General features: G+C 40.8%; 1 protein-coding gene across 1 annotated transcript in view; it reads left to right on the forward strand.

Annotated features, from left to right (window-relative positions):
* Nucleotides 1-288: 288 nt before the first annotated feature.
* Nucleotides 289-13,710, forward strand: part of tsc22d3 (TSC22 domain family, member 3) — a 43,214-nt gene continuing 29,792 nt past the window's right edge. Inside the window, exon 1 of the mRNA XM_080774208.1 lies at nucleotides 289-1,175. Coding sequence (XP_080630334.1) covers nucleotides 859-1,175 — 317 coding nt within the window. The 5' untranslated portion in view covers nucleotides 289-858. The remainder of the gene's footprint in view (nucleotides 1,176-13,710) is intronic.

Raw genomic sequence — 13,710 nt, forward strand, 5'->3', positions numbered from 1 at the left:
TTCAGGACTCCTGTCCCACCCTCTTTCCCGCTGTCTCATTCTATTGAATGCAGACTGAGAGAGAGAAATTCTGTGCACGCCACAGGCTTGTGCTTTTTTTTACCAATCACAGGGCTTTCCCAACCCTCCCTCCTATTCTCTCTTCTCTTCCCTCCCCTGTTCGCTCCCCTCCCTCTGTCTCTAAGCATGCTGGCCAAAGGAAAAAAAGAAAAAGTGTAGGGGGAAAAAAGTGCTAAGCAGCTTCTGGGTTTTGCTTTCACGAGCACTCCTGCTGAATCGCTGTGTGTGTGTGTGTGTGTGTGTGTGTGTGTGTGTGAAGACTGTATGTGTGTGTGTCCGGGGCGTTCACTCTCTCTGCTGCCACAGAAGCAACACATTGGAGCGGTGTTCGGCCTCCCGAACAAAAGGCTGAACGAGGCAGAGCCACAGGAGGGGAAACTCAGGGAGAGTTGCACAGCGTGACTGTACTTCTCAGGGAGGAACCCAACCTGCCTTTTAGCACTCCTGGCCCCTGGAGTGGAGCGGAGCGGAGACGTGACGGGACACTTCAACAGCCTGAGCACCTTGGATGCTATCCAATACCACGCCTCTCTGTCTGTCTGTTTGACTGAAGGAGGAGCACAATCTCTTCCTGACATTTGTGCGTCGCACTACATCGGTCACGTCTTCACACGCGGAACTGTATGGGAAAAGTAAAAACAGGTCGGAGGGGGCTTAGTTCACGTTTTCTCAGTTCTGTTTCTGTGAACCTCTCTTTTCTGCCTACTGATTTCATCTCTGTAAGCACGGCACCTGCCTGCAGCTCCTGTGCATCATCTCCTCCCGCTGCTCTCCATCCCCCTGCCATCCGCCGCCGAGATGGCAGACGGAGAACCCCGCTCGCCCATCGGTTTGGACTGCTGCAGCTGCTGCCTAGACCTGGCCAGCGGTGCCGATGACTTGGCGCTCAGCCCCACGGGCATCCCCGCGAGTCCCACCAGCCCCAGTGTCAGCCACTTCCGTCAGCTCCGGGACCAGCTGATGTACCACAACCTGAACACTGACAAGCTGAACAACATCATGAGGCAGGACTCCCTGGAGTCGGTGGTGAATGACCCATGCTTCCTCCTCAACGAGGGCATCTGCAACAGCAACATTGACCAAACCATGCTGTCCATACTGCTGTTTTTCCACAGGTATAGTCTTTCTTTCATTCATACTGTCATGGGGCGGTATACTCATCTCAGTTTAAACAGGTCAGGTCAGGTTCAGAAGTGGATCTCTCTCCCCCCCCTGCCCAATATGCAGTGTTTATGCAGTATTTTCTCTCCCCCAAACCAACTTTATGTGATCTAGGTTGACAATAATAATAATGAATTGCATTTTTATAGTGCTTTTCCAAGTGCTCAAAGCGCTTTACAATGGTTCATTCATTCATACATTGCATGTTAGTTCTAGAACTGATCATTAGTTGTAGAGCCAGATAAGTCAAAGAGAGCTGACCAACGGGACATTGACACCTGTAGGTTTTACAGTCAATCATTTGTTTTCTACTGTTTTGACAGAAAGGTGTGAACCTGTTCTTGTATGATGTTACGACATGGTATATAAGAAATGTTTCAAAGAGTGGTTATCTGCAGTAATAGATGTGTCAATAGGCTTACATCTAACTGAATTAACCTCAAACCAACACAGGAAAAAAAAGCCTGTACTGTAGATAAACAAGCATACCGTGATGAGGTTATTCTAAACGTACCAGTTTGTTGTCACGTTGGACCGATTAAAATCAGCTTTAATTGTTAGAGGTCAATTAAAACTGGTCTTTCTCCTTTGTATTACTGCCAAATACTGTTAATAAAGAGCAGGCTTATTTGTTGTCATGTTGGACCGATTCAAATCGGCTTTTATTGTTGGAGGTCAATTAAAACTGCTTGTACTCCTTCTCTGTTGCCGCCAAATAGTGTTTATGAAGACCTGGTTCATTTGGCAGCTCGCTGACATACTATGTTTGTGAGGATTATACGATGTCATGAAACGCAGTGCTGCCAGTTGGCAGGTTGGTTTGGCAGGTACCTTTCAATGACTTCAGCCTCAAATTAACAGTTACCATATTTTTTTGGCTCAAATCTTCCACTGCTTCCTTGACCACTGCTGTGAGGTTGAGTCTGCGCCAGCTGTAGAGGTGCTGCACAATGCTGACGTTGTAGAGGACAAATTACATATGGTGTGTATGGGTTTTCGAGGCAGCAAAATGTGGAGACCCAACGAGAAATGCAATCAGACTCGATGTCAGGCAACGCAAAGCTGTTATCATCAAAATGTTCCCACCTTTGAATAGATACCATATTATACATACCTGGAGCTCAGCAGCATTCCTGGCAAGGGAAGCAGAGATACTGTAGAGGTTCATAAGTATCGTGACATATATTTCAGACACACGTCATACAGTATGATAATGTGAACCTGATAATGTGATAGTGTTTTAGCTTTCCTCAGAAGAGAATGGTGATATCATCATTCACCATTGCCCCAGCTCTGACCCCATCTTATCCCTTGGAAGGCCTAAGGATTACGTATGTCACCAACTCACCATAGACTCAAAAAGCAAAAACGCAGACCTGCTTTTCAGTGTTATTGGCTCCAGAAGGTGCAATAACCTTTATAACACGTATCCCCCTTTCATTGAATACCACAAAGGTTTTGATCTGTTTTGATCAGGTAACCATAACCATAGCAGTCAAAATCTGAATCTGAATCTGTATCTTACTTTAGAAGCCAGCACACGGTTATCTTCATAGCATAATTGTTAAAGTCACATTATTATTATTATTATTATTATTATTATTATTAAGATTTATTTATTGACAGTGTACAACAGGCAGTCGTGAAGAAAAAACTAATTTTGCCTAATTCATGTTTATCTGCCTTTATTTATATCTGCCTATAACTCTACTCTCCTAACCCTGCTGATTCACCCTGCCTTATTGTTTCCACCAGCCGAAGGCATGGGGAGAGTATGTTTTGCACTCCGTCCGTCCGTCCGTGTGTCCATCCGTCCGTCTGTGAACAGCTAATCTCTGGCACTGATGGCTTGATCGCAGCCACACTCAGATTTTTCATACTCCATCCTGACGGGCTAAGATTGGCTTCCAAAGTTCGCAGGAGTGCTCCATTTACAGCCGCAAATCATGACCACATTGTGTGATTCTGTGAAATTCCCACTAGGCCGAGGAATAAATGCCATTTGAAAATGTTCAACTCATGGTGGTGCTATAACTGGCCGATTCGGGTTTTTACCTACAGTATAACTGCACCAATCTGTGTCAAACGTTTTATGCACACTCCCCTAGAGGAAAAATCTTTGCCCTGTATTTTTCACATCTGCTTTTTATAGCGCCACCAGGAGGTCGACATAAATTATGTAAAACACTTTTTATATTACTCCTTCAGATTTTATCCTAATTTCACGCAAATCGGTACACATGATCTCTATAGTCATGTGATCAAGATGGGTTTGTTTGATTTCTCAAATTCCATCCTGATTGGCTAAGATTGCCTTCTCAGTTTTCAGGACTGGCCTGTTTTATTACAAAATGCCACAAATCATCAACGCTGTGTCCGTGTGCATGCATATTCCCACTAGGCTGAGGAAGAAATGCCATTTGACATTTTTCAAGTCAGCCTCATGGTGGCGCTATAACAGGCCGACTCGTGTCTTAACATATAACGGCACCGATCTGCGTACAACTTTATATGCACACTCCCTACAGGCCAAGGAAAAACCTCGAAAAAGCCCACTTATGTGCAACACTTTTTTATTAGTCCTTCAGATTTGATCAAAATTTCAATCCTGGTGGAGACCTGTGCCCTATGTTGCCTATGTTATCTGCTTATCAGAATGCATGTTACATTCCAAAATAATTTCTGCCTAAGTGAAAATGACTTCGGCAGATAGTAGCCTCGGTCCCAGGCTTACTTATCTGCGAAAAGAAAAGCCTGGTCACAACCTAAGGCTGAGAAGCTATCGGCGGTTGTATCCTCCGGAATATCCGTCAGATGTATTTCCCCCGGATACGATATTTTCCCGACCATCACAACACTTGTTGCATTCGCGGAGAATGTAAACTGATTTGTAAAGCATCAAGCATCAATGAGGCTATACGACACATAAACTAGTAGGCTGCGTTGGGAAGCCAATTACATAATGAGATATGTTGTGTAGAAAGTTTACATATATTTATCTGATGGTCATAAGGTTATTCTAAGGGTTAGGGATCAAACTCTGTGAAGCATGGATATGCTCAGCAAGTATGAAAGCATATTTCCACCCAGTTTTCGGCAGACAGTGTTGGGCTGTGTTGGGAAGACAGACTGGTCAGACAGACTGAGCTAGCCGACTAACCTACTGACATAACCATCCATAGCCCAAACCACACCAAAGGGTCAAGACAGGATGAGACCATTTCAGCGTTCGTCCCAGTGGTGTGGTATGTCCTGTTGCACGTCGTCGACCCAACTGGTTCAATTCAATGGCCCAAACCTCACCAATGGGTCGCCATTCAACTCCTTGCAACCGTTTGGCTGCAAGAAGTTTCATGGCTACCCATTGGTGTGGTTTGGGCTTTAGAGCCCCATCCAATCCAAAAGCATGTGTAAACACTATCTTATCATTCGCTAGATAAATAATAATTCACTATCTTATCATTCACTAGATAAATGTTATCATGGATTCTTTTGTATGCAATCCAGAAAAAACTTTAATGTCAAGGTCAGGATTTTTTATCATTATTTTAATCAAACAGCTGTGCTAACCATGCTTTCAAGAATGTACTAGTAAGACTGTTAAATTTTAACATGGTTTATCATGATGAGACCGCCTTGCTACGTGGCTCAGGCTATTAAAGCCTATTTTTATCATTTACTGACACGAGCACAAGATAGTGTGTGAGGACATAATGGTAAACAGGACAATAAAATAGTCCATATAACAACTGAAGTAGTAGATGGCATTAGACTATGTCTATATATGATGTCATGCCTTTTGGCAGTGACAAATTGTGCAATATTGTCGCTAAACAACATTTGACTTATAGTATATACTGTAGCATGGAGAAGGACAATAAATCACACTCAGGGAATGTATTGAGTTTTCCATGTATTTTCCATGTATTTGCTTATAACACCTCATTCAATGCTCATTAATTTGAGAACATTCAATGCCCATTCATTTGAGAACATTTTCACAGGCGTCTCAGCTGTGTTATTTACTAAAGGAACACTGTGTACCTGATTGATTTATTATAAAGGGGTGTGCCAGTTTGATAGGAACATAGCAGAACAACGGGTCAAGAAACTTTGGGCCATGCACTATACAAAATTGACCAGTACTCCCTTTTGACAGAGACAGCTAATGGACTTACTGATATCCTGGCGTGAGTGTTGAGGCTTGGACATGTTTTGATAAAGAAATCTAATATTTGTTATTCAGCAGGGCACAATTATGTATGTACTGTAGCTACACCATGGTTGTATAATAGTAACGCTATATGATCTTGCTGGTTCTGCATTTCCTTAGGTCTGAATCCAGAATCATTCATTTTGGCAAAGGGGACATTTAATATCACACTGTGTGATATTCATTTTTGTAGTCTGTTTTAACAACAGCCCTTGTAGCTCCGTTGTCAATGCAGCATTTGTCGAAATGGAAAGAACGCTGAAAAGGGAATGCTGCTAATTTTGGAAAACAACAACACATCATCATTATTTATTAACAAAAAATAAGTTTCAGCATAGTTAATGAAATGACACAGACATAGAACTCTACCATCTCCCAGGAGGTAAAAAGCAATCAGGTTATGTAAATTAGCAGTGTTTTGACACTATTGGCAGAGAAGTAATGTACGTGTTACCATTGCTCAGTGTGACCCTGCATCTGTCTGTGCCAGATCAACTGTTTGTCTGGCAAACAGATCGAGGCCTTATAGCCAGAACAGCCTGTCCCTGAACCTGATCTTCTCAAGAAGGAATCACGGACACAGGTCATGTGAGGGATCGTGGAATGGCTCTCTCTCTCTCTTGCCAGGATTACAACACAGATTTTTTTTTTTTAAATCTGAATGTACAACATTTTGGTTTCACACACTCACTCACATGCACACACACCCACACACACACACACACACACACACACACACACACACACACACACACACACACACACACACACACACACACACACACACACTGAGAGAGTTTTAATCCTGTCACTTGAAACAAGAAAGCTGCCTTGTTGAGCTTACGCTCTTAGATGTTCATACATTTTTCAAATACTTGGTTCAGAAGGGCCAAAGTTATTATGAAAGAGTTGCCAAAGTTTATATTCCGACTAGGTTGTGGGTGGTCGATCCATTCTCACTGACCTTTTATTGAAATGTCCAGCATAGCACACAGAAGCCTACAAGGACTTGTTGAATATCTGTGTGAGGTAGCAGCGACCTTGTTACATAAAAGCTTCAAGGGTCAGAGAATCCTGCTGAGTGGAGAATTTCAGCTCTCAAGGCTTGTTTGGTGTTTGAGTATGCTGTGATTTCCACAGGATAAAACGGGGGGAAGTGGTTTGAGTTAACTTTTTAAGCTTATAAAGCCACACTTGGCTGGACTAAGAGAGATACAGACAGCACCCTTCCAGTTTCACACCACGTAGTCAGTCAGTCAGTCAGTCAGTCAGTCAGTCAGTCAGTCAGTGAGACATAACCACAATCATAGCCTGCAGGGATGATGTGTAAGCATTTATCCTGGACTTAAGTGTTGTGACCAGTTGGTGAGTTGTTGAAACGCAATAGTTTAAAACTGGTCATGACTGAGAGAACTTAAGCTGTTTGTCAGCTTCTTTTTCTTTTCTATTTTGTAGTTCCCACTATACTGCCACATAATGATATATGTCACATTACTGATTTATATCAGAAACACAAAAAGTGGTGCTGTTACTAGATTGTTTTTAGATGGCAAGATCATCTACAAAAAGTAAACTGAAAGTGCTGAAGGGACCTAGACACTCTCAGTACGTAGATCACAGACTGCAGAAAAGCACACTAATGTACATTTTAATAAAGTAAAATCTTCACAAGAGGTTTCACCAGGGAATGTTAGAATGATGTGACTTCCATGCCCACGGTTAAAGTCTGTCAACCTGTCAACCTGGTTGAGAAAGCAATAATAATGTTTGTCAGTCAAGCCAAAGTGCTTGTCTGTTTGTAAAGCATGAGGAAGAAACTAAATAAAAGGAGGATAAGAGTGGAGGGCTGGGTTTTGCTGCCACCACCAAGTGTGTGCAGTAACTTTAGAACGGGATTAAGACATAACAGTTATAACCTCCCAGTCGAGTCGGAGCCAACCCGAGCCAAATGTCACAGGTTCTCTTTGGAAACATTTACTTCTGCCTTGCAGCAGTTTAAAGTTTTTAACAGTTACGCAAGTTCCTTGGTTTATGGAGACAGGATCCACCTGTGCTTAAAGCTGCTGTACCATGCATCCAATCCATCCTCTTTTGGTTAGGATTGGTGAGCAATACTATACTAACATCATGAACTACTTAAACCAATATATTTAGTTAACCAGGGTTCTTCATGAGTCTATCCCTGGCCCCTCCCTTTTCCCTACAGGATTGCTTTGCCGAAAATAGAACATTGACTGTTGGCTTTAATTATTTTGAATATGGCCACACTAGCCTGAGCAGTGTCTATTATATGTGACCTCAGAGGTATAATGCAATCAGGCTATGCAACCTGTGTAATGTAATGATAACCCAGTTGGAGACGACTATCACATATTGTTGGAACTAGTCGAGACCGGTGCCCGGCTGTAGAGCACAGAGTCTGTAACGATGGAAGTTGGAGACCCATGCTCCACCCGGCTATGCAATATCCGTTGTATCCGTGTCAGAATTCCCGTTCCACCCTGCATATGTCTATGTCCCATATATGGAGATTTCTGTATCTGTCTCTCTGTGTCCAGTTATTCCTATATATGGAGTTCTGTGTCAGGCATGCCCAAATATGAAATGTTGTGATGTCAGAACAGGCAGCTCCATATATGGAGGTATAGGGGTGATCAGGTCCAGAGCCCAGACAGAGGCTTTTGTGCTGGTTCTGGTCAACGGTGTATCTGAAGGACTCGACACCGGGCACTGCTCTCCCTGTGGTGGTGTGGAATGCGTGTGTCAAATAAGTCTGTGGGGCGAACGGTTCTCGAGTTACGTGGATTACATACGTACGTACACATGTACGTACACAGACTTTTTTAAATTAATTTTATTGTTGAAATCTGATAAGTTAAAACTAAGTTATCTGTAAATGGAGTGCTCTTCTGAAAAATGTTCTTCCGCTGTTCAACTAATGAATGCCATGCCTTTTACTATGTCTGTATTTATATTATTTATGAATCTGTGCTCCATACCATGTGAAAATGGTTGTGAGTTAAATAAATGATGATGATGATGATGATAGAATGCAGGCAGGCTGTTTCATTTCATCGTTCCTCAGATAAAGAGGCCATACAGTAGTAGTAGTAGTAATAATAATAATAATAATAATAATAATAATAATACAATTATTATCTTCATAATTGTATTTAGAATGCAATTTACATTGAAACAAATGCCATTGTGATAGTGAATAGAGGTGAAGTCCCAGACAGCTCCTCGTAGAAGGAATACAGTATGATTTGCATAGATCACAGACTGATTAAAAACGGGAGTCATGTACTGGATACAGTGCTCTCTCTTTACAACAGCTTACTACTTTCAACTGATTTCTGCTTTCATTGCCTGGGCAATAAACATTTACACCTTTTAAGCTTCCTAACCAACAACGCTGCTGTTTTCTCTATATGAAGCTTTGTTCATACTGCAGCATCACAGCATAGCACCTTTCTGTATCAATAATAATAACAGCAACAACAACAATACCCTTGGCTAAGTGGCTTTCTAACGTTTTGTGCCCAGGGCACACCAAAGGGAAAGCAAAAATCTTAGGGCTCACCTGTATTCATAATCCAAATTTACACCACTTAAGCCTCACAGATTTTCTATAAACTCACAACATTAGACATTTAAATTATTATTACTATTTTTGGCAAGAAAACCTCACATGACCTAGCCGTCAGGTACATGCACTACACTACAGTTTACGGCAAACAAGAATGTAAAAATGTACATTTGTACACTCGCAATGTTACATGAGCAATCAGGATTTTACAGTTTGCTGTAGGCTACAGTATCTTACTCAAATAATCAGTATCAAAGTGTGACATGTCAGGAACATGCACAGAAGCAAATAATCACATTTCAAGGATAAAGTAAGTCACACTTTAGACTAGGCAGAATTCAACATAAAACTTGTGATGACTCAAGGCATAACTTTGCTCCCCCTAATTTAATATTGGTGATGTCTCGGCATTGCATAAACACTCATGCTGCATTAGCCTGTGAATGAGACTTCATGTTAGCCTTTGGCAAAGCGTGTGGTTTCAAATGTCTCAACCACACATACATAATGTATTTGATTCATACCTCACAAGATAAGAAATCGGTTCCTTTATGATTTCCAAGTATAGAGAACAGATTGAATAACTGCTATGGTGTTGACAACACTGTGAAAATATTCAATTGCACAATGCTGTTAGGGTTATGAGATACTGTATAAATAGTTATTTTAGAGTCACAATTGCCATATTGATAAAGTGTAAACATTATGACAATTCATCATCTGGACACATTGTTTGACCACAGTAAATAGTTGCCCATAAATTATAGTACAGTGATCCATAAATTGATTTATTTTATCTATGAGTTACGTCATGTTAAATCAATGTCTTCCATTACTACAAATGAAATGTACGGGCAGCCGTACATTTCATACACACATTGTGTGTGTGTGTGTGTGTGTGTGTGTGTGTGTGTGTGTGTGTGTGTGTGTGTGTGTGTGTGTGTGTGTGCGCGTGCGTGTGTGTATATATATATACACACACACACACACATACAGATACAGCTCAATGCAGTATGGTGGATGCCTGCGATTATGTATCACAATACATGTCAGCATTTGTTTTATTTTATTTTATTATTTTTTTGTGCATTTTGACACCAGTCAAAATTCGACGTCAAACTCTACGAAGGTTACATGCATTCAGAATGCTCCACAAAAGTCCAACAAATTACTTGCATTTATTAATTGCATTAATTAATGTAAACCATTTTCAAAGGGAATATAAATTCATTGTTAATTCCAGTTCCATTATTATTTGCGTCAGTTCATCAAACAGTTCAACAACAATGCAGTTCAGTTTTCCGGTTGTTAAACAAAGCCTCAAGCGAAGCAATACGTCTATGGAAGCAAGGCTATATTCCCAAGTCCCAACCACATTATTATATACAATTTAAAAAAACAACAACCGGATATGTACAGGAAAATATTTTAACTGGATGACCACGGGAGAGAATGGTAAAATACAGGAGAATTCTGGGTAAAATGAAAAGTTTACAGGTGTGTGTAGGGTGTATTTATTTCCCCACATGAAAGACACTAAAAAAAAAAAAAAATCTTTAGGACAATAGGACCATCCTGCAGTCAAATACAATGGATTTTTTTTGTGCTAAGAAAACATGCACAGTGTAGTCTAACTCACTGTTGGTCTGTGCTCCCTAAGGGTCACACAGGCATTAACATGGAGTTACATAACTTCATGGGCTGCAGGTGTCATGGGATGTAAACAACAGGCGGATTAGTGGAGTGACGGGAAAAGAGAGGAAGTCTGGGAGAGACTCCAGACTCGTGGGCAGACAAGTTGGGGCAGCAAATCTCCAATGAACAAAAGGTGCGAAGACAAGGTCTTCTTGAGCAATGTTAACAGAAGAGAAACAAGACTGAGTGCGAAGACAGTGTGTGTGTGTGTGTGTGTGTGTGTGTGTGTGTGTGTGTGTGTGTGTGTGTGTGTGTGTGTGTGTGTGTGTGTGTGTGTGTGTGTGTGTGTGTGTGCGCGCGCGCGTGTGTGCGTGCGTGCGTGCACAAACGGACAAAAAACCCCAGCTAAAGACAAAACAAAGAGAGTAGGTTTCATGACTTCTAAGATATAGGAATTCAAAGTTTTCATTCTTGGAATTCCGTGGTAAGAGTTCATTGCCTTTCGATAGTTTAGGAAGTCATTGTTTTGCTGCTTTAGGCCAGAGGGAGTGTGAAGTAAATTTGTATTTCCTCAACACTCCAATTTTGTTTCCAGAGTCTCTCCAGTTTAGTTTTAAAAAGAAACAACAGACGTTTGATTTTAGGTCTGTCCTCTCTAAGACTTTGTACCATAGATAAGCCCCATACTAGATGTATAACTCAAGTAGTGATAGTGGTGTGTGCAATAATAGCTCTTTAATGGACTTGAGTTTGAGTTGAGTTACTGCATTGTTGTGTCTGTGTAAATAGGCTGCCTTGGTGCTGTGCCAAGAGATGTCTAGCTGTGTGTGTGTGTGTGTGTGTGTGTGTGTGTGTGTGTGTGTGTGTACTCCTCCGGGATGCACCAAGCACAGTCTATAAAGTGGTAATGAAGGGTATCCGGAGAACTCGCCAGTTTACCAACTCGGCGCAGCGAAAATTCTTCCACAATGTCTTCATCGTTATGCTAACATGCTGTCTTCATCAGTGTAGTATGTCAAACCCGCAGATGTTATAGTTAATTTCTAAAATGATCAAATTATTTTGTGCAATTAAATGGTCAGCTATTCAATGATAAAAAGTTGAGTATGTGAATACCAATGATAGTAGGCCTACCATTTCAGGATATTGTTTACTAATGAATTACATTTGCGGTACTTTGGTGTTTAAACTTTAGCATTCCTACTTCATCTAGTGTAAAGTAAACTCTAAACAACTATTCTCTCTGTCTCTCAATTCAATGCAATTTAAATGAAGGTGAAGTCAAACTAAAATGCACTAAACCGCGGCGAGTCTGTAAAGTGGCCGTGGTGTGAGACTTTTGGTACCTGTGAAACTATTCTGTGGCGACTAGGGCTGCAACTAGTGCTTATCTTTATTGATTTATTATTATTAATAATATTTATTATATTTTGATTAATCAAATAATCGAGAATATCATAATATTATGTCAATGAATCAATGTGATGCAATTTAGGGTGATGCAAATTTAGGGTCTTTACTAACGTACAGATCATTGCTGATCTACAAGCTCACAAATAACCGTGATGGGTTGTGAGCTCCCCCACAATTTATTTTATTGTAAATAGATTATATTTATATATATAATCAATTAAATCAATTATAGTTCAATTAACTGCTGCAGTGCACCCCACAGAGACCTGTGGCTGCAAAATGGCACCAGAGTATTAACCCAACTAACCCAAGTGAGGTCAATTGAGGGCACAAGGCTGTGGTGATGGATTGTTGCGACGTGCATGCTGTCACTTCATCTTTTTGAGCCTTGTCACCGCTACCCTGCGGTGTCACTTGAGCGTGACTTCTGCAAACAAAGGAAACCAAAGAAACTTCAACATGAAGTTTGTAAAATCAAAAACAATCTAACACTTGGTGGTGTGATAACATATGTGCAGTATCAAATGCACCGTTGAGATTGATCCTACGTGCATTCTTGAGGCTTTGCAACTTGTGGACTGGTTATAGGGAGATTAATGTCATGTTTACCTTGGCTGAACATTTTATTTTCAAAGATAAGAAATCTTTTAATCAAACGATCCTGTACTTTTCAAGGATAGATAAAAGGGTCAGGTACGACTTATCAGTCATTATTCAGTCAAGCATGAACATGCACACATACACACACGCACGCAAGCACACACGTGCACGCACACATGCACACACACACGTGCACGCACACATGCACACACACATACACACACGCACACACACATATACACGCACACGCACACACAACCACATAACCACGCACACACTCATGCACACCGTGAGCCAACATTAAGCAGCTGTTGACATCTCAGCATAGCAGCTGATTGCAGCAAGACGTGTTATCCTGGGTGTCAGTCACCAGGTTGATGTAGTTAGGTTCATGTAGATTGAGTTGATCAAAAAATCTCTTCCTTAGTCAATAATCATTATTAATTACTCATTATTAAAACCAAATGATGCAGGTGTGCATAATTATATAAAAACAACTTCCTTCAAAGAATCAGCCAAATTAATCCCTTGAAAAGTGTAATATGTTAAAAAAAATTATGAAAATAGCAGAGATACAGAGCTCACAACACGTCACAATGACACAGATTATGAGCTAGCAGATTGGCTATATTTTCACCATTTAAAAGTATAACTCCAACCGATGCCAGAACAATACATATACCTTATAATACATTTTATATTTAAATATATGATTCTTATAATATTTCAAAGCGGAGAACCAATCAAGCAGTAAAATACTTTAATCTCTCCTATTATTCTTTATGTTAGTGTAACTTTTTCTTCCTCATTCTTCATTCTTTCTTTCTTTCTTTCTTTCTTTCTTTCTTTCAAGTCTCTTCAAGTCTCATTTTATTTGGCAGAAGTCGAGCTTATATAATTCAGAGTGGAGGGGGTGAGGGTTGAGTGACCATGGCTACTGCTTACAGTCTTATCTGTTTGGACCATGGCTGTGGCGCCTATTTAGATAATAAGACAGTCTGTCAACACTCGCCGGCACACTCTCACACACACACACACA

The sequence above is a fragment of the Protomyctophum bolini genome (genome assembly GCF_963924005.1).
Source record: "Protomyctophum bolini genome assembly, chromosome: 10".
NCBI lineage: Eukaryota > Metazoa > Chordata > Actinopteri > Myctophiformes > Myctophidae > Protomyctophum > Protomyctophum bolini.